The 21,299-nt window shown below is 34.5% G+C and overlaps 1 protein-coding gene and 1 long non-coding RNA gene across 2 annotated transcripts; one reads left to right on the plus strand and one right to left on the minus strand.

Annotated features, from left to right (window-relative positions):
• Nucleotides 1-4,292: 4,292 nt before the first annotated feature.
• rab10 (RAB10, member RAS oncogene family) lies at nt 4,293-20,486 on the plus strand. The gene is made up of 6 exons (XM_008397306.3): nt 4,293-5,031; nt 13,092-13,152; nt 15,025-15,163; nt 16,631-16,720; nt 18,304-18,405; nt 19,373-20,486. Exons 1-6 carry the CDS (start codon nt 4,905-4,907, stop codon nt 19,457-19,459), a joined length of 606 nt encoding a protein of 201 aa, XP_008395528.1. The 5' UTR covers nt 4,293-4,904; the 3' UTR covers nt 19,460-20,486.
• On the minus strand, nt 4,730-11,486 carry LOC145549822 (uncharacterized). Its single transcript, XR_014085675.1, has 2 exons — nt 11,395-11,486; nt 4,730-5,151 (listed from the first exon to the last, which is right to left on the minus strand). It is a non-coding gene; the product is annotated as an uncharacterized LOC145549822 (long non-coding RNA).
• Nucleotides 20,487-21,299: the final 813 nt, after the last annotated feature.

Consider the following 21,299-nt stretch of genomic DNA (forward strand, 5'->3'; position numbering starts at 1 on the left):
GTTACTTGTGAGCACACAGTATATCCTTATAAATGAGAAGGAATCCTTTCAAATTCTACCTAATTTTGCCAATTTTTTGTTCAGAAGCTTGTCATAATTTTCCACTTGAATTGGCTAATGTGACAAACTGACGTCTGCACACCTGAAAAACTATTCATCAAAGATTTTTTATTCCACACGACAACAACTACTGATTTTTCGAACAGAAACTGATGAGTCATACGTGGAAATTTTATTTTATTTTTTTAGTTGTATTTTTTGTTATTCGTAATGAGGTTGACTTCCGAGATAATACAATGTTCTTTCCCCCAATTAACATAAAATCAGAACCGAAAATAAAAAGTGAAAATCTTTTCCCAGCTTTGCCAAATCTGGCACAACAGCGCCCTCTTGTGAAATAAATCCAGAATGGTGACTTTATTTGACCTACAAATGGTCTGTCGCCTTTTAGAGGGCACAAACTCGAAAAGTAGTTTTCAAGATGACCCTGAATAGTTTTGAGCAATTCTCCGCCATTTATAATCTATGTGTTATAAACGAGCGATTCTGTAAAGAGCTGCACTGACGTGGTTTCTCTAATCAGAGTGGAAAGCTTCAGCCACAAGGGGAAATCATCACAGCTCACAATTTTTTTGGCATTAGGTAACTGATATTTTGAAATGACTCTGTTCCTTTTCATCACAAATGTGTGCTTCATTTACAAACCAGTGTGTAGGAGGAAGCCTTTTTTTTTGGCAAACAATGGAGAATTACCTGTCCTTTCAGAGTAGCTCAGGTGTTCCCCTTTTAACTTATTTCCTCAAGAGGCTAAATGTTTATGTTATAATTTTCTGATAAATAGTTACTTTTTGTCTCAAATGATAATACTTTTGTTTAATCAAAATTAAAAAGCTCAGATTTTGTAACTGAAAAAGCATAATGATTAGCTTATAATCAACAAAAATCCCCCAAGTAATCAGATGTTTATTGGCAGAATTCAAGAGTATAGCACATTGTGTTAATCCAATAAGCTCCAATAGGGAAAAAAATGTTGAAAGGCTTTTCTTTAAACCAAGTAGAGTTTAGGGAAAGAGCCCATTTATATGCATAGCACACACTACTGCTTGGTTACACCCCCTTTGACCCTCCTACTCTTCCAGCGTCCTCACTTTCTGAGTTGTCAAATAAAAACCAAATGCAATCCAACTCACTTTCAAACACTAGATGTTTGCTTGCAAAGTAGGTGCATGTAAAGACAGACTTCTCTGCTTGTCTTTGCCAAAGCTTGAAGAAATGTGAGAGGTAGTCTCTGACTAGCTGTGGGAGTGCGAGATGAACCCTGGGGGCCCCTTGCAGCAAAAAAATTCAGGAATGTATCTCAGTCTGAAAAGAAAAAAAAACTTGTGTGCAAACGCATGATTTATTACTGTAACAAAAGGTTGCACAGCTGTGGAGGAACAGTGATGTGATGTGCAGAAATGTAGGTAACAAACTATCTTTGATTTGCCAAATTGCAAAAAGGAAAATTGATTTAATCCAGTTAGAACTTAATGTATTAGTGGGGATTTATAAAATGCTGCTTTATTTGGCAATTAGTTTCTGCATATTTGGTCCGTATGTCAAATTTATAAATTTAAAGCTCAAAAATCATACAGTCACAAAGCACAAAAAGAAATACAGTTCATTCAACAAAAGTTCCAAAATACATGTTGACCAAGCCATGTTTTGAATAACCTGTACAAGAGGAAATAATTAGCTATCTTGCCTGGTAAACATATACCATATAAACATATACCAAAGTTTTAAATGCATCTTTAATGAAAGGAAAACAAACAAGCACTAGATTTTACCCGCAATCAAACCCCAAGGAAGATTTAAATGTTAACCCAAAAATTATGACAACTGGGAAGGCTTAGAAGAGATCTGACTGTCATTATACTACAAATGATAGGAAATGTTAAAAAAGTTCCACTGAAGTTAGCTAATAAAAATGTTAGCAAAATTCTTGTGGACCGAGGATTGAGCCATGTGGAACTCCACAACTTATAGTTTTACCCTAACATACCATTATGTCAATTGAGTTGGAGGAAATCCAGTGTAATATTCCTTAAAGGAGAATAAACACAAATGTGAAACAGGTTTTATGTTCAAATTAAAATATTCTGGATTTGGTTGTTGAGCAAGTTGGAAGTGAGAGACTATTTTATTACAATTTGAGTGCAGCGAACACTCACAGTTTTTGTGTTAACATTTATGACAAGTTCATTTTTAACAACATAGAAGTGGTAAAAAAAAAAGTCACAAATAGACTACGTAAAATAAACATTTTGGAAAGTGAATGCTACCGGACCGAGGGCGTGTCCTGCGGTGGGTTAGAGGAACGATGTTTCCCCCTAATTATATTGTTCTATCAGATGAGCAGGAAGACAATCAGTCTAATGTGGAGCTAAAAATACCAATTTAAGCTTTTAACCTCTACTTGAAATATTAAACGGAAAGTACCTTTTAGTTTCTTCAGGACTTGAATACATTTTAAATGTTCTTTACTTCTATGAGTGTTATGGGGTTTCCATCATTCATAATATTCACTTCCTGTTCCCACTTGCCTTTGCTTGAGAAACCTTGACTTGGCTGAGTGCCAATATAAAGAAACAGAGCAAAGATCTCCCACAGTATAAAGTCATAATGTCCTGGATTTTACTTCCCTGAATACCATAAAAACAAGTTTTCTTTTTCTTTTTTTAGATCTGATTGTGTAGCATTCAATTCAGCAACACAATTAGGTTATATTTTAGCTGTTTACCAACTGTTTCTATTCATTGTGCGATTTTCTTTTCATGTTCTTTTACAACACAGGGCTTCCAGGGTGGACTCAATCTACTCAGTCTTGTTTAACTGCTTCATTTTCTTCTTTCTTTATTTATGTGCTTCTTCCTTCCTCAGTTTGCGTCAAGTCTGTACTTGGGAGTAAGAATCTGGGCATACTGAGCATTCCTAAGAGGGCTTGAGTCAAACTACTCTGACAGGCGGAAGAGAAGTCTCTCAGACAGCGCCAGATGAAGTTAACACTAAAATCCCTTGCATCACTGGTGTGTACATCAACATTACCTCTTGGGATACAATGCCCTGAAGGTTCAAATTCACACATTTTTTCCTTTCAACACATATAACCACACATTTTAATTTCAATGGTGGAGACGTTTACAGAAGGATCGGGTTATGAAACGACATTTCAAGTGTTACATACAGCGAGAGAGCTATGACCAGGTCCAAATCCAAATGAGAATAAATAGCAAGACTGGAAGCATTATGTTATCCTTTATCTTCACAAAAATAAGCCTGGTCAGTATTGCCAGTGATGATTAGAGAATTGGGTTTTTAGGAAATAAAACAAAATACTTCATACCTCACACATCCTGGACCTAAATTATTCAGACTTTTACCACTGAGTTGATGGTATTTAAAAAAAGAAAAAAAAAGAGCCATCATGGAGGCAGTTTCTACTTCATAATGCACACTTAAATCAATGTTACGTTCGTTTGCACTAATTTAACCTTGACTTTTTTTTTTGATTAAGCTGTATATTTACATATCTTCTTCAAACAAATGATTTTTAATTGACCACCAAATTTATATATGTGTCTTTATTGAGAGCAAACGAACCAAAATCAAATTCCTTAATCAATAAGGCTGATTCTGATATAAGTTTTTATCATAATAGTAGATCCGTAAGCTTTCACTGGTGCATGAGTTTGAGACCACAATATGAGCTTAAAACTTTTTAAGAATGATTGTTCAACTTTCAACGCCGAAAAGAGAGATTGGCTTAACTTGCGTCAGTTCTGAAGCAAAATCTTACACCTCAGTCATAATATTCAACTGTAAAATAAAGACAAAAGTCTTCCGACGCTATTTTTTAAGTGACCCCAAAGGTTCATCGTGGGGAAACGCCCGTAAAAAAGAACCGAAGTACTTATATGACATCACTTTGCCTGACTCACAGCTGGGATGGTCACCTCATCAAGTGCCAACTTGCCATGAAAACACACCCGAGCGGTCAGAGATCCGCATGAAACTGGCGTCCATGTTGGCTCACTGGGGGGTTTTCACACTGGGAGGCAAAGGGACTTCTGCTCCGTAATGTCAGGGTGATTCACGCAGTAACATTTTGGCCTATCGGTCACGCTAAAGCACGCCCCTTGACTGGTCGAGCTTTACTGTTTCAACCAATCACAGTAAGTTATACCACCAATTGGCAGATTCAGTAACCAATCAAAAGCTTATATTTTGACAGAAGGTTTGGAGAAGGCGTGTCCATTGGTACAGGGAGTCGCCGCTGTGGCTCCTATTCGAAGGCGACGGCGGTCGTCTGTATTTCTGCTCTAATCTCATCTGAAAAGCTAAATAACACCTAGCAGACAGTGGATTTAATTCACTTTCATGTTTGGTTTATTCCCAATTCTTCTCAGTCGAGCTCTCGGCGGGGCTCTGGAATGACGGCGTGTGCGGAGAATTTGAATTAGCTCGCAGTTAGTTTGAAGAAAGAGTGAGTTGGGGCAGAGACGTAGAGAGAAGCCATTTTGTCCCGACTGTGTGGGAGAAAAGAGAGTGGAAAAGAGGAATCACACGGGAGGAGATACCATTTTTTTTTTTTGCTTTTTGTTCTCATGTTGTAAGAGAAGAAACAGTTCGGGATATATCAACTTCTTGGACACGTATTTGGGTTCTTTATTTGGGTGATATTTTAGCCTACTACTAGCTCGCCAAAGCTAATCAACAAATCCCAGATTGTTAACTGTTAACAGCCAGGAGGGCTGGAGCGGGTTGGTCAAGTTGGCCACGGAGCTGGAATTAGACTTCACGTAGCCGTGCTAGTTTGTCCTTTGTTTCTTTTTGTATCTGTGTGAACACATAATTATTTTTCAATGGCGAAAAAGACGTACGACTTGCTGTTCAAGCTGCTGCTGATCGGCGACTCGGGTGTGGGGAAGACCTGCGTGCTGTTCCGCTTCTCTGACGACGCCTTCAACACAACCTTCATCTCTACCATAGGTAAGAACTCCAGGTGACACACACACAACTGGGCTTGTAGTTGGAGGTGTTCCTGATAGTTTCCGACCTCTGTCGGAGGTTTTTGACAGCTTGGAAAGTCGTCTGACCCCCACCATGCAGCTGGAAATGGTAGGCAGGACATATTTGGTTAGCTGCTTTGCTAGCATGCATCGTTTCTCCAGGCCTCGGATTATTCTTTAAAAAAACCTCTGGAATGATCCACAACGCCTGTTTTTGTTGGTTCTTGTTTAAGTGAATAAAACATTGTGATAGTTTACGTTCACACCGGCTCTAAGTGTTTGTTAATGTAGAGGTATTTTTTTGTCTTGTCAGTGGCTAACAACGACGTGTTGGTAGCACTGCAAGGCGGCCATACTGTGACAAACTCTGAAAAGTATTCCTCAAACCAAATGACAAGCATTAGCTTCTCCAATACAGCCAGATAATAAATATTATGTGCTTGCTTTTACAAATTAGACAGCATCTCTTGCAGATGTATGTATATTTGTTTATAAAAGCCATTACTGGCAATGCCACAGAATAAAAGCTCAATACAAGCAACACTCAAAAGAATTATATATCCAATTGAAAGGACATTACAATAAAATTCATACAATGCTAAGATAATGTCTGTAGTTTTAAAACAAACAGCTGCAGCGGTTTCTGTTGTTAATTTACATAACAACCTGTTATTCATCACAAAAATTAGCATTATTCCTAACAGCATAAAATTGTATACAAATGCATCAAATACATTAAAAAGTAATGGGTCAACCACATTTATTACCACCATTTGTTGCACTTTTGAGATGTATCCAGATTTTGTCAGTATTAGAAAAGCTGATGGAAAAGAGAACTGATTCGATCAAGTCGTTTTGTTTTTTGTAAATAGCATGAAAACAAACTATTTGGGTTATAAAAAAATTGTACCTCTATTCAGACAAATTAAAACCTTGTTTTATAGGACTACACATTTTGTTATGTTGCTAACAGGAAGTAAAGAAATAAATTGAATTCTAGGTGTGTTTTTTGACAGGGATCCTGATAATCTTGACTCATAATAGAAAGTAATCTGTTTTAATTATATTGTGAAACCTGCAGCGCAATAACCAGTAATGCACCTGTTACAAATCAGAAAAGATGCTTTCAAAAAAGAGATGAGCAATGTCAAGATAAACTTATCAAAATATAATACAATACAACATATTTTAGAGCGTTTTTAGCAGTAATAATAAAAATGGTATAAATATCATTACATACAGTTTAAGGTTTTGCAAATCTGCCACCAAAACCTTCATAATCATTATGTTCAGTCATATTTTGTATCAGTATTAATGCAAACCAAAGTTTTTAAACTGTAAAGTTCTTATACTTAGTTAAAGCTACCTATACCTTTAAGGTTCTTGCCATAGAGTAATGCAGCACTGCCCTGCCCCACCTGTTGCTGAACACTTTTGGGAAAGTAGTTCAAAATGTTTCGGGGATTTGCAAACACATATTAGATTTTCTTGTTACTTTTACAGTTAATTTAAGGCTTAATAAAGTATCCTTTTCATAATAACAATAGGTGAAATAATAATTGCCCATCCAAAATTAAAAAGTATAAATTAAAGTAGAATAATTGACACACTGTAGCCTATTTTAGGTAGCAAAATAGATTCCTCTCACCCACAGAATTGCAATTGAGGATGTTGAAATAATTTTTTGTTGTTGTTGTTGGAGTAGAAAAACAAAACTTCCAAAAGTGGGAGTAGAAGTAGGAAATTTTCACATTATGATCATTGTTTCATTGTATATCCCTAATAAAAGTCCAAATTGTTTTTTTTTTGTTTACAACCTAAAAGCAATATTTATTTCTACTGCTACTAAAATTTGACAACGTAATGATTATTACAGTTATAGTATTGTAACTGTATTTTTTAAATCGGTTGCTTTCTATAGATTAACACAAACATAATTATGTGATAGTAGCTGATTAATTACTTTGGCTAATTATTAATGTATCCATCCTGCAGTCTGTGTTTGACGTTAATGTGTTTTGTAGTTTGGCAACTTTATTTTTTAAAACTACATAGTGATAGAGCTGCTCTTTTAGTTCCCATGACTTAAATTATTTCAGAACAGCCAAATTTTCTCTGCTGTAAAGAAAGAAACATACAGCTGCACTCTGCCTGCATTCTGTCATTATTACATGTTAAGTTAGATAGAAATGTGCATTTTTATTGTCAATAAATACCGTACCTAATACAAAAAAACAACTAAACAGTTTAAACTTTGCATGGTATTTGTTTGTTTTGGAAAAAACTAAATCAGTTTATCATTACTGGCTCACAGATTCACATTTGTTTTGTAAAATATTGCCAATAGGTGACATTGATTTTGGTTTTCAGCCATAGCTGAATAATAAAAACCAGAATATACCACTGGAGACTTTGTTGGGGGGATGAAGGAAACAAGTCAGTTTTGTTAAAATATTTTGGCTACAGACGAGGTGACGTCAACCATAAACAGGTTCTCTGGCTTTAAGGACTTTGTAGCTGTTGCCACAACATGACACAAGATGACTTAATGACTCGATCATTGAAATAAGGTCAACAAAACTCTGTATAACAATTGCAGAATTTATCTGATTGTTATCTTAAGGATAAACAAACAAACCTGTTGGGTGTATTTAAGCAATTTATGTAGCATTACAAGTTAAAACAGCTTTTTGCAACTGAAAAGCAATGAAGCTTTGAATTGTGAGTGTATGAATGTCTCAGATCCTCCAGTGGGAGTCTTAAACAATCCTCCAAGGTGGCATCATCAGCCTCTTCTCTACACTTGCATCTAAAATCGCACTTGCATGAGTTAAGTGTCAAAGTATGTCAAATCCCGGCGCAGCCAAAGCGAGGCCTCCATTTACTCTTATTGCTTAAGACCCGCGCTGAGTAGTAATGAAACATTAGAGTGCTCTGACATTATTGTCCCTGATCCTTTGGACTCAACTTTCGTTTCGACATTTCTTTTTAATAACTTATGTCTTGTTAAGGTATCCTGAGTATAAGCAGCTGTTTCCAGCAGCATCCAAGTTGGATTAATTTGTCGTTGTTGAGACATGAACTGCTTTGCTGTTGCAGCGCTTGCCAATACATGAAGACTTCTGCTTTCCATTCTACACCTTTGCTTCAACTTGCTCTACACTGCAAAAACACAAACTCTTACCAAGTATTTTTGGTCTAGTTTTTAGCTCAAATATCTTGGTACAATTGGAATAAGACAAAAGTAATTTACCAGTAACTTTTCATTCTGCATCTTTGCTACGATTTGCACTGCACTGCAAAAACACAAACTCTTACCAAGTGTTTTTGGTCTAGTTAAGGAAATATCTTTGTAACTTTTTACAAGATATAGGAGCTTTTTTTAAGTCAATAATTCCTTAGCATTGATGAAAAGGTTCTAGTTCCACAAGCCGATTTTTTTCTTATAACAAGACATTTTTTCAAAGTTATAAGTGGAACCTGACAGTGAAGCTAGAACTTTTTCATCAGTATTAAGGATTTTTTTACTCCTATAACAGGGTTTCCCCCAGTGTATTATAAGCCTGGCGGGACACCAGGCTTTACTTGTGGCCCCCCACCAGGCTAAGCGTCTGAAATGTTGGCATTTTTTAAGGCTTTTAGTTGGTATTCAGGTAATATTCCAATCTTTCAATAACACATAATTATCAAGTGATATTTTCAAATTTCCTGTCAACTTTAAACATTTTTTTAACTCAAAAACACAACGGCCCAACCACCAGGCTTAGCTAGTTTTCAGAGGGAAACCTAGTATATCTAGCTAGAAGTTACTAGAAACAAAAATACTTGGTAGGATTGTGTTTTTGTATTTATTTATTACGGTCGGTCTTCTTGCTCAGATTACTTAAAAAGGGCAGAGTAAAACCAATCCTTTAAGATCTTTGTTGTAGTTCTTAAATACAGTCGACCAGCAGGCTTTTCAGTGAGAGGGAAAAAGAACAAGAGTGACCTTTGGCCCTGGCCTGCTGATCTTGGCAGCAGCAGCAGGGTTTTCTGTTTTCATTTATAGAAATGTGGAAATGAATTCAACAGTCTAAAGTCAGCAGAACAGGTTTTAGTTGTCATTGGTTTTTTTTGTTTTGTCTTTTTTAAAGTCAATTGTTTGGTGAAACTTGTTGATGTCTAAGTTGTGAAAGGAGCTAAGTTTAGATGGAGATCTCACCTGAAACCTGTTTGACATGAATAAACCGGAAGCAATGACACGGCCCATTTTCTCATAACCGCACCGTTCAGGTGTCAAACTAGAAACACACAGGTTCTGATAAATGTTTTCTCTGTATAACCAGCAGTAAACTCAGTTATAACCACTGCTAGACTTTTAAAGTTATTACCAATCAGTGCAAAGGAGAAAACTTTATTGTGTTTTTTATGAGTCTCTCTGGCACGTTCAGCTGCGCTTTGGGGGAAAAGTTTAGGTACTTACCGAAGGTAAATTGATTAGTAATTCACATTTTACGACTTGGATACGCTTACATACTCTGCTACAACCACTGGCTTTTAAATAGTGTGAAATATTGCAGCATCTTTTCGCGTAAAATTATGTTTCATGTCATTTTTGGTGTGCAATCTGAAAGGCTGTTTGAGTTTTTTCTGCATTTCAGCCCTGATGGTTGTAACATGAAAATTGGGATTTAGCAGAAATTGCTCCCACATGGTGCTGATTTCAGTTCAGGAAACTTGTATTTTTATCTTTGTACCACCTTTAATTTACATTTATAAAATTGCCAGCTATCATTGGAATCAGTCGAAATATTTTGTGCCGTTTTTTTTTTTTTTTAGTGATGCTGCCTGGGAAATAATTGCGTTTTGAAATGTGTTCCCAAGTGATTCCTTAAGTTATTTTTTAACTTGCTATTTCACTTTCTACTGTTTGATCATAAAAAACCGTCAAATAAAATATTAAAGTTGCAAAATCAAACACATTCCATTCTCTTGAAATACTTACAAAATAAAATGTAAACAATAACAACATGGAAATCAAATTCTATAAATAAGTGTATTCTTTTGTGAACTTGGAATTGGGGCTGAAACGATTAATTGTGATTAATCAAATACTGAAATCAATTAATTTAGTAATCGATTAATCGTTAACTGATGTTAAAGACTCAAAACAGGAAATTTGCTGAAAGAACATATTCAGAATAGTAACAAAGCCAAAAATATATCTACAATTCGCATTTTAGATCAAATAAAAAGCATTTTGTAAATGTTAGTTTTATCTACACCTGGTTTAAATTCTGTGGAAAAAATATAAGCAGAAAGGACCGAGTTTTTTACATTTTGATTTCAGAAGTTGTTTTTTTTTTAACTGCAAATGCATCTGTTACTACAAATCATTAAAGCAATTCTTAGCAATAAAATGTTTATTTTAATACAAATTGTATTGCATTTTAGGCAATAAAATCATTAATTGCCTAAATAAACATGTATTGGGTAATAAATCTTTATAATAAATAAGTAAATAAAGATTTATTTATTACCTAAAATACCTATTTATTTGGGTATTACATTTATTTATTTAGTAATGTTTATTTATACATGTATAATATATTGTATATCTGATGCCACCTAATAAAATGCAGCAATTTATTGCATTTTAGGCAATAAAATGCATTTCTTAATTAAAATAGGAATTTAATTGCTTATTTGCATTTTTTATGCATTTTAATATTACATAGAATATTCACAGAATGTGCCTTTTTAAAAAACCCAATTAATCATTAATCACTAAAATAATCATTAGTTGCAGCTTTACTTGATAAAAATGGACTCTATTAAGATTTGTGGTGAAGTAACTCGATTTTAACCATGACTACATGTTTATGACTCCAGATTGATTATTATTATTATTCTAACTGGTGTTAATGGTGGTTTATTTCACTTTGGTGCTGTACTTTTTCAGACTTTTTAAAATTAGTGCTTCAAAACACTTAACTTTACAATATTTGATCTAAATGTCTTATGAAAATCACCATTGAATGCCACAGTTCTTCCCAAAGCAGCTGCCATAAATTAATTTGTATTATATTCCATCATAACACCTCAAAACAAAAACACTCATGTTATTAAAAACATGTAACTCGATTTTAACCATGACTACATATGTTTATGACTGCAGATTGTTGTTGTTTTGATTTAAAATTATTTAAAACGCTGTACTGAGCAATACAGCGTTTGGAGCATAGCTGTATGGAAACCATCTTCCTACCAATAAATGCAAACTTTGAGTCGACCAAAACTGTGTGAAGAGCAGAACTGAAAACCTGGAAGAGGAATGTCGTCTCTTCCGGCTCAGGTCTCATACCTTTTCAGAGACAGCTGCTTCTCAAAATACCCGGCTGGGAAACCCCCTCTGTCATCATCCTTTCCAGGCTGCTTTTCTTCAGGATGACCTGGATCTTCCTTAATATCTTTCTGATGATCTGTCATTTAAAAAATGCTTTCTGGGGTTTTTTATTTCCATGGCAACTGGAAAGTGCCTTGTATTTATGTTGGGAAAGAATTGATCCTCTTTCAGTTTAGATTGTCATTGAAGTCCTATTTTAGGGAAGTATGTCCAATTTCCAGTGAATATGTTTTTTCTTTTTTACCCAACTTCCCAATGCTGAGGCCAGTGTTTAAAAATAATGGACTGTTATCAATAAAACTGTCCCTTTTTCTCTATACATCATCCCGGATTATATTATTTATGCGTCTTTTGAAGCAACTAAAACTTTTTCCCGCTCCTTCTCCCCCAAGGCTGTCCATAATATCTGGTGAGTCACATTTTGGCAGGCAGTTCCTTCGTTATTCTGCGACTCCACCCCACCTAAAACGCAGCTGTTTCTTCAACCTTTTGACCAGGAAAACGTCCTGACTGAAGCAGAACTGACCAAAAACGAGGTTCACATGAAGGAATGAATCGCAGGGCTTAGACTAGGCCTTCAACCAAACCATGAAAACTTTTCTAACTAGTGTTAATGGTGGTTTATTTCACTTTGGTGCTGTACTTTTTCAGACTTTTTAAAATTAAGACACTTAACTTTACAATATTTGACCTAAATGTCTTATGAAAATCAACATTGAATGTCAGTTCTTCCCAAAGTAGCTGCCATAAATTAATTTGTATTATATTCCATCATAACTCCTCAAAACAAAAACACTCGTCATTAAAAAAAACAAATCTCGGTTTAAAGTCCTTCCAGAGGGAAGTAAGACTTCTGTAATGTGAAATATTGTTTTAAATCTACAAAATCAATGTTATCTTTTGATTCTTGTTTTGCATGTTTATTTTAACTAACAGTGCTAAAAATAATAAATATAAAAAGAGATGTATGTATTTAGTAGGACTGAAACGATTAATTTTTTTGGTTTTTACCTCGATTTCAGCCTGAACTGTTTGGGTTAAAGGAACAAACATAACTCTTCAGAATCGAAACGCGTTCTTTCTTTTTCCATTCATCTTCTCCTTAATGTCTTTCTTTGGCTTTCATCTGACTTGTCTGTTTTTGTGTAATTGCCACAAAACTACATAAACTTCCATCTACCAATTATTTGAGTAATCAATTAATCTGTCAGTTATTCTGACGATTAATTGGATAAAAATGTCATATTCTACATATTTTTCATTTAACCACTCAAGCCTTTTTCATTCATTAGAAATGCATTGAAAGATGCAAATATACAAATTATTCAGTTCCATAGTAAATAAGAAAATAAGCATTCCTTTAGTAAGTCTGAACAGGGTGATGATAAAATTATAAAATGCGTTCAAATGCAAAATGTATAGATATTTTATACAGTTTTGGCTTAATTACAGCTCTAAATATGTTTTTTTCCCCCCCATCAAATAACTTTTATATATTCTAGTTAACGATTAATCGATTTCAACCAATTAATCACAATGAATTTGATTAATCGATTCCAGCCCTACTTCAGTTAATCGATTTTCTTTGTGTTGTCACTCGGATAAACTCGCAAAAATATGTGAAATGCTTCTGACACGTCTGTTTTTCTTTACAGGAATAGACTTCAAGATTAAAACTGTTGAATTACAAGGAAAGAAGATCAAACTACAGATTTGGTAAGTCCTTTTTTTAAGCTTTTATTTGTAGACTGCCAACTTTTTTTTTATTGTGTGGCTGCTTCAGCTTCTCACTTGTATCATAGTACAACATCTGTTTGACAAAACTCCCTCAAGCCTGGAAGTATGCAAGAACAGGAAATGGTCACCAGGAGTCCATCAGGACATTTGCTGCATCATTGTTGGTCCACTACGGATCATTTCCACCAGCTGGAGTTTAACCGTCTGCTTTCCAAGTGCAGCACAGCAGATTGAAGCGTTTCGTCATCCAGTCTTTGGTAGAAACGGAGAGACGCGAATAAAACAATAATGGAAATTTTTCCGCTTGTTTTATTTTAATGGATTTATTGCTTATTACATCAGGCTTGGAGCCGTCTCTTCTTCACAGTTGGGTTGGTTTATGTCAAATATTTCCAAATGTTTCCATAAAATCCAATCTAGGCTTTCAATAAAAATTATTCCATTTATTCTGGTTCTACATGGCAAACATCTGGCTTTGATGTTTTAATTGGTGAACAATCATCTTGCGGTTAGGGTTGTGTGCACAGCAACAGCCTTAGCAATTAATCAATTAAACAACCAATTTAAAATAAGCTCATTAAGTTGCATGATTGTCTTTTTATGGGTCACTTTTTCTACCAAAGAATGGACGACAAAAAGCTTCAATCTGGTGTTTTTGGTCTCAACCAGCCCCTCTTTGAAGGACCGTTTTGCTTACAGAGACTCCATTATCTGTTTGTTTTCAGCTTTTATATGCATTCTTGCTGCAACTCCCCAGAATCTAATTAACTGCTCTTTACCAAACTTTTGATAGCCTGCTGAAGCTGTAATTAACCGTTTTATTCAGCTGCGTTGCAGCAGGGATGCATGTAAACGTTGCAGGAATCTACTTGTTTAGACTTCTGGTGTTTTGGATTGAACCAATGAATTTAACTCCTCATGTCCAGTTGAGTTGAACATAAAACGTCACATGAACCTCAACAGTCTTGTTAGAAGATGAGATTATGCTGAAAATTGCAACTGAAATGAAATGATTTTCCTTTTTAATTGGCTTTTTGCAGGTGAAATTCTGAAATTTTTCATTTTTTTCCCTGTTTTATAGATGCGTCAACACTGAAAACGTTCAGCTTTTTCAGGCTATGTTCTTGAAATTTGCATCCATACAAGATGGGAATCGTTTTATACCAACAATAACAATGATAATACAGATCTTAATGGCTAAAATCAGAAGCTAAGGGAGAGGGATGTCAGTTATCTGAAGAAGTCGATGCAACATTTACCAGTAATATAATTTGTGATGTTTTCTTAAATTTGAGCAGTATTAGAAAATGTTTTGCTCCTGGATTTTCTCCCATGGTTTAGTGAACCTTAAAAAAGTGAAATTATATGAATGGAGAATAAAGCTAATTTTAATTCAACCAATTCACAACAAACATACTCACAGCTTGAACGTATTGATTCTAAATTGGGAAAATATGATTCAGTTTGATGAAGTTGGATCCTATATTAGTTTATATTGTTTGCCACATGTTCTTTAGTGTGAAACATGAAAACTTTCTCTCTTTATAGGAATGTTTTGAGTTAATTCACCATGTTTCTGTACCAAATCGGTCGATACTAAACCTCAGATATCGTATCGGAAGTGATTGGTGCATCTGTATAAACATGTCATAAATGACTTAAAAAGCTTTAAATATGCATTTTAGGTGGAAAATAAGATGTTGCTCCTGTCTAATTTACCCCCTTTTGTATGTTTTTGTTCGTATACGTATAGAAATATATTTTCTGTTGCATTTTATTTATTTTTTCGTATTATCTGGAATGCATTTGATGATAAATGTAGCATTTCTAAGTGAACCTTTTGCTGTGCAGGGACACAGCAGGCCAGGAACGGTTCCACACCATCACCACCTCGTACTACAGAGGCGCCATGGGCATCATGCTGGTCTATGACATCACTAACGCCAAGAGCTTCGAAAACATCAGCAAATGGCTGCGCAACATTGATGAGGTGAGAAACGGAAACTAACGCAGCCAGCAGGACAAAACGGGAATAATTCAGTGGATTAGACACAGTTTGCAGTTTGTTTTAAAGGCCAACTTGAACTCTTTGCTCGTGGACAGAAAGGACTAGTCGGTGCGTTTTCAGTGGAAAGTGTCGGGCCAAACTGGGCGAGGCCATCTGACCTTGTCATTGTAATTTGTGTCACCGTTGCTGTTTTTAAAGAGGAAAGGAAACAATGAATTTCCTGCTGAGAAGTTGACGTTTCATTTGGTGCTCTAACCCCCAAAGAAGCTGAGATTTTAAAACGGTTTTCTCTATTTTTTTTGTTGCTAATCTAGTGGAAAAAAGCTGTTTGAATAAACTATTGAGCACGACGAACGTCTTCTGTTTCTGACCAACTTTTACTAATTTGATTGAGCAGGAAAGTCGTGACGGAGACTTTCCTGAGTGTGACTAATCTGTTTTAATTTAAGCTGAGCTTCGCCTTTAAACATCAGTAAATGTACAAGTAGTTTCAGATTATAAAATTATAATTATACTATTCGCCTTTTAGATTAAAATAGTGTACCATTGACACGCTAAATTTAAAGGAGGTAACAGATTTTACATTTTAACTTCAGGCTGTATTGCTAAATCATTCTGTACAGCTAAAAACAAAGTTTTAAATGTAATTCAAGTAATTTTAATACTTTTTATATTCCGACACTATATTCAAAAAGGTTAAAGATATTCTTAGAGTAGGGGCAAAAACTAAGTTTCTTATTGTTCAATAATAAACTCTTGGTAACGATTATAGAGCTTTTATGTTGATGATTAACCTTTTAAATTGCTATATTTATTATTTACCATTTATTTTTAGATGTTTTGTGGTAGCTTCAGTATAATTTATATTATTTTTTAATGATTTACCATTAAATTAAATAGTGTTTTTTATGATGATTAACCATTAAATTAATATTTTTATTATTTAACCTTATTTTTTTTAACCAATATTATTGGTAGATATGTTTTTATTTTCCATTAAATTATTTTTATTTATAATGATGATTAACCATTAAATTACTGTTTATGATTTGACATAATTTTTTGCGGATAAAAGATATTACATTTGTATTATTTTCTATTATTTAGCATAATTATTATTTTTTTAATATTTGAATTTCTGAAAAGCTAACAGCTTTTATGTTTAAATTGTCATTTATTGTTGCTTTTTCACCTTATTTTTCTCGCCAACTTTAATAATAATTTGGGATTAACTAATAAATCTAATCACTTATTGCTGTTTGTGCATTGAAAAAGTTTAGTGTTCAATAATTTAGTCCAGATTTGGCAGATTATTAAATGGGAATTATCGAAGACGTTCAACATGCCAAAAATATCACTCAAGTTTTGTTTTTGCTTAGGATATTTATTAGTAAAATAAATCTTGGAGTTATTAAAAGGATCCTAAGAAACAATTTCCTCTGTTTCCAGCATGCAAATGAAGATGTTGAGAGAATGCTGCTAGGCAACAAGTGTGACATGGAGGACAAGAGGGTTGTACCGAAAGCCAAGGGGGAGCAGGTGAGCCGACCGACCCACCTGAGCCGTTCCCCATCAGTGTTCTCTCTGTTGATTGGCTGATTTGTTGCTGCTGCTTTTCAAGCTCAGATTATTGCAGAAAATTTGGGAAAATGTTCACCATATGTGATGTGCTGGAGATTATCACATAGATTATAGTCTTTTAACAAAAACTAAAGAATGTGATGAGAACATTTTCACATTTTGATTCAGCTGCTTCAGCTTTAAATCCACAGCTACATTGTCACAACATAATTAAGCTGTGCGCAACATAGTTTATCCTGCAAAACTAACTTTATATTTTACTGCTGAGCTAATAGCTACCAAAAGGATCGACATAAAAATGGATCTTACAGGTAATTATGTTGCCAGCAGCTAAAAATGGGTTATTTGTTGCTGTAAGAGGGGTGATAAAAGCTCTTAAGCACTTTTGAGGAGTAACTTTCTGAATTGCTGTATTACAATTAGGCCTGAACCGATTAATTGCGATTAATCGATTAATTGAAATGATTGTCAATCAATTACTAGTTTAGTAATCGATTAATCGTTATCTGGAATAATCTGGATAATTTGCTGAAAACAAACTAATAGATTTAGAGCAGTAATTAAGTCCAAACTGTACAAAATATATGTACATTTTGGATTTAAACGCCTTTGTCTCTAAAGATTTTACCCAAATCTCTACATGTGGCGAAGTTTTGTCTTCATCCGGTTCAAATTCACTAACGAAATGCTTTTATTGTATTTCAGGCAACAACATATTAATTTTCTCATTTTAAAAAATTGTTGAATTTTTTAAAATCTGTATGTCTTAACATTGTATAAAATAATCATAAATGGTTAATTGAAAAATCTGGATTTCCCAGTTAATCGTCATAGTAATCGATTAATCGATTACTAAAACAGTCAGTAATGGCAGCCGAAATTGTTTACTTGCATATTTTAATGTATTTGTAATATTGTACAAACGTCTTAAGTTGTTAAATAAATTTTTTTTTAGATTGTCGCTTTTTAAATATCTGATTAATCGGAATAATCGATTACTAAAATAATCGGTAATGGCAGTCGAAATTGATTGTTTACTTGCATATTTTAATGTGTTTGTAATATCGCATAAAATTAAGTGGCTACATAAAAAGTTGCCATTTTTAAAATTTGATTAATAATCAGAATAATTGATTAATCGATTACTAAAATAATAGTTAATTGAAAATAGATCAATTAATGTTTAAAAAAGGTTTTTCCACAATATTTTACATGTTACAAACATGACATTTTCCTTGTGCCATTTGGGATTTTGAGATTCAGAGGATATTTTCCAAGTCATTTTCATTGATGATTTGCACAGTTTGAGTTAAAATTTAGAGTTTTACTCAGCTTGAGATTACAGTGAGTTTCCTTTCCACACCATGAGACATCAGCTGCTCACTCGCACCATCTCACCTGATGAAAGTGCTGTGCAATAAACCAGCGATACCTGATCTCAGCCCTGCAAACTTTAAATTTAGCCTGGACTTTCATGGAACAACATCCGTGGCTTCCAAGTCTGTTTTTTTTATTTTTTATTTCTCTTTTTGTGTTCATAGATTGCGAGGGAGCATGGCATTAGGTTTTTTGAGACGAGTGCTAAGGCCAACATCAACATCGAGAAGGCTTTCCTCACGTTAGCAGAAGACATCCTCAGAAAGGTTTGTGTTGCTTTTCACATCAAAGTTTGTGTTTGTTGCGTCAGAAAGTTGGTTCCTGTGTAGATGAGTGACGAGGTCTGGCAGCATTCCTTTTCAGATGAAATAAATGATCAACGCAGTCTGAGGCTCATAAAGGGCAACAGGTGACTTCTGTCACCAAGACGACGCAAGTTTTCCTGGACTTGTACTCTTCAATTCGACCAGGAGAGAAGCAAAATGTCAAATTACTGCAGAAATATTTAAACAAAATCAATCGTTTTACGCCTCCGTTGGCAAATCATGCTGGACACCTTTAAATATTGATCCCTTTAATTTGCCGAATCACTGCATTATTTCCTATTTTAGTCTATTATTATTATTGATAAATGCTCAAACCTTCTACCAACATCAAACAGAATTATAACAAATATTTTAAGACAAAATATTTGTTATAATTCTGTTGACATTTTAAGCTTTCTTTAATATGTTGTAGTAGCTTTTACTATGGTTAATTAACAGGTTAATTACTTTTCTATTTTATCCAGCTTTACCCACACACACTCATACGCGTTAACCTCAGTCTACATGAACACATTTGTGCTCTCATCCATATTTCCTTGTCCTGTGAAGTGACAAATGATCAATCATTTAATATCTGAAAAATTCCCTCTTCAACCGAACCAAAATATGAAGTAAAGTGGAAATGTTGGTATTTCAAAGACCGAAATTATTTACACAAATGACAAAATCGGGCAAAAAACATTTTTCCAAATTGGTTTCTTTCAATATAAAACTTTATCAGAAATTTAAGGCGTCAATCTAGTGAATTTTTGGTTAAAAATTTTTTGTTTTTCACTCAGTGAGTAGAAAATCCAGAAAGTTTACTCACATTTTTCCCAAACGGTTACTGACGTAAACGTAACCAGTGAGCACCTAGACCTGCGGTGGGATAAAATGATGTTTGTTTCTGTTTATTTTTGCTGCACAGACGCCTGTAAAAGAGCCCAACAGTGAAAATGTGGACATCAGCAGTGGAGGTGGAGTAACAGGCTGGAAGAGCAAGTGCTGCAGCTGAACAACAACAACAACAACCCAGTTTCACCCACACTAACGCACACACACCGACACACACACACAGTCTCTCTTTAACTGCTAACTCTAACCGTCTCGCCCTCTTAACCTGTCTCATGAGTTTTCTCTCACACTGACACTTTGTCTCTTTATCAGAATAAAACAATAAACCACTTCACTCGCCGAAGCGACGCCCCACCCACCCCGTTCTTCTCCCTTATGTTCCTCCACCGTGCATCTGATGATCATTTTTATTTCTGATAAAAGGAGAAATCCAGTCACGTTTCTTGTCATTTGTTTTAAATTCTCATATTTGTAATATTTGCTCTTTTTTTTTTTTTTTTTGCCTGAGATCACTTCCTCCTCTCCCCCTGACACGGCCCACCCACAGCTCTCACCTTCAGAGGAACTCGACGTAAAACAAAAAGAAAAAAAAAATCAGGCAAAAAAAAAAAAAAAAAAATTATAAAAAATTAAAATATATAAATAGGAAAAACTTTTTGTACACTTTAGTGGGCTTTCTGTCATCTTACCGTATTTGTTGATTTACACTTCTTTACCAAGTGACAGAGGCGTGGCTAGCTCCTTTTGTATGTGGGGGTTTATTTTGTCCTGTGCCTTATATGGAAGACAGGGGCGGGGCTTAGTGGTGGGTGGAGCCACATCTACCCAATGAAATTACAGCTCAATAATCTGTCGGTTGCAAAGAAGCGGAACTGAATCTAAAGCGTTTGAATTTCTCCTTCAGCCAAGAGAACGGCATTATACAGTATGTCCTGTTTATTGATATTTTATTTTTATCTGTATGGATTATTTTACTTTATATTTGAGTTTGTTTTTTCTTTTTATTCCCCCCTCCCCCTATTTTAAAATTTTTTTTTTTTTTTTGCATGCAGGTTTCTTTGGGTTGGAGACGTTTCTTTAACATTGTGTAACGTTTGCCACTGGGTAACTGTGGGCGGGAGGTACATGAGTTCTCTTTGGAAATTCAAACAGTTTTGCAGATCCATTAAAAAAATAAGCTTGTTTAAGTTGTTTGTCCTCAATCATGTGCGACTTGAAGGCAGTTTCAGAGCTGGTGACTTTTAACATCGCTGATGATAAAACGATAATAATCACTTAAATCGGTGGTTAAAACTGTTGTACGACGGAGTATTGGGTCCTTATGTTGGTCTTTTTAATTATAAGAATAAAGCCAAAATACAGGAAGAAAGTGGAAGAAAGTAGTAAAATTATGAGAAAAAAGTTATTTCTAGAGTATAACTTCACAAGATGCTCAACATTATCAATTTTAATTAATATTTTAGTGTTGGAGTCATGATAAATTTACTTCATTCTACTGTTTTTACAACTTTATTCTCATATTACGTTGACTAATTGCACAACTATACTCTCCTAATGTTTATTCTACTATTATGACGTTTTTATTTTCATACTACCAAGTGCTACGTTGAAATAGTATACGACTATTCTCCTAATATTACAACTTTATTCTTGTATTACGTCGACTTATTGTCATACTATTACGACTTCATTCTGACACTTTGACTTTATCATCGTAATATTGAGTTTATTCTCATCACAATTTACTATGAAAATAGTCGTACGACAGTTTATTCTTGTATTACGACTTTACTCTCGTATTACGTTGAATTACTGTCGTACAACTATTCTTGTATTACATTTTTCTTCTAACTTTACGACTTTATTCTTGTAATTAATTTTTTTTTTCTTAGCCTGGTCCTAATACTCTGCAATATTGTGAGTAATTTGTTGTACATAAATGTTATTTGAACCTTCAGTTAAACATCGACTGGGACAAATTATATTCTAGTGAACCCCTT

Source organism: Poecilia reticulata, chromosome 21 (genome assembly GCF_904066995.2).
Source record: "Poecilia reticulata chromosome 21, P_reticulata-male-v2, whole genome shotgun sequence".
In the NCBI taxonomy this organism is placed as follows: Eukaryota; Metazoa; Chordata; class Actinopteri; order Cyprinodontiformes; family Poeciliidae; genus Poecilia; species Poecilia reticulata.

What these genes read in the sequence shown, in the direction of transcription:
- rab10 (XM_008397306.3), top strand. Translation starts at nt 4,905, where the DNA reads ATGGCGAAAAAGACGTACGACTTGCTGTTCAAGCTGCTGCTGATCGGC. An exon ending in AACCTTCATCTCTACCATAG is followed by an intron (nt 5,032 to 13,091) that starts GTAAGAACTCCA and finishes TTTTCTTTACAG; the next exon opens with GAATAGACTTCAAGATTAAA. An exon ending in CAGAAGACATCCTCAGAAAG is followed by an intron (nt 18,406 to 19,372) that starts GTTTGTGTTGCT and finishes TTTGCTGCACAG; the next exon opens with ACGCCTGTAAAAGAGCCCAA.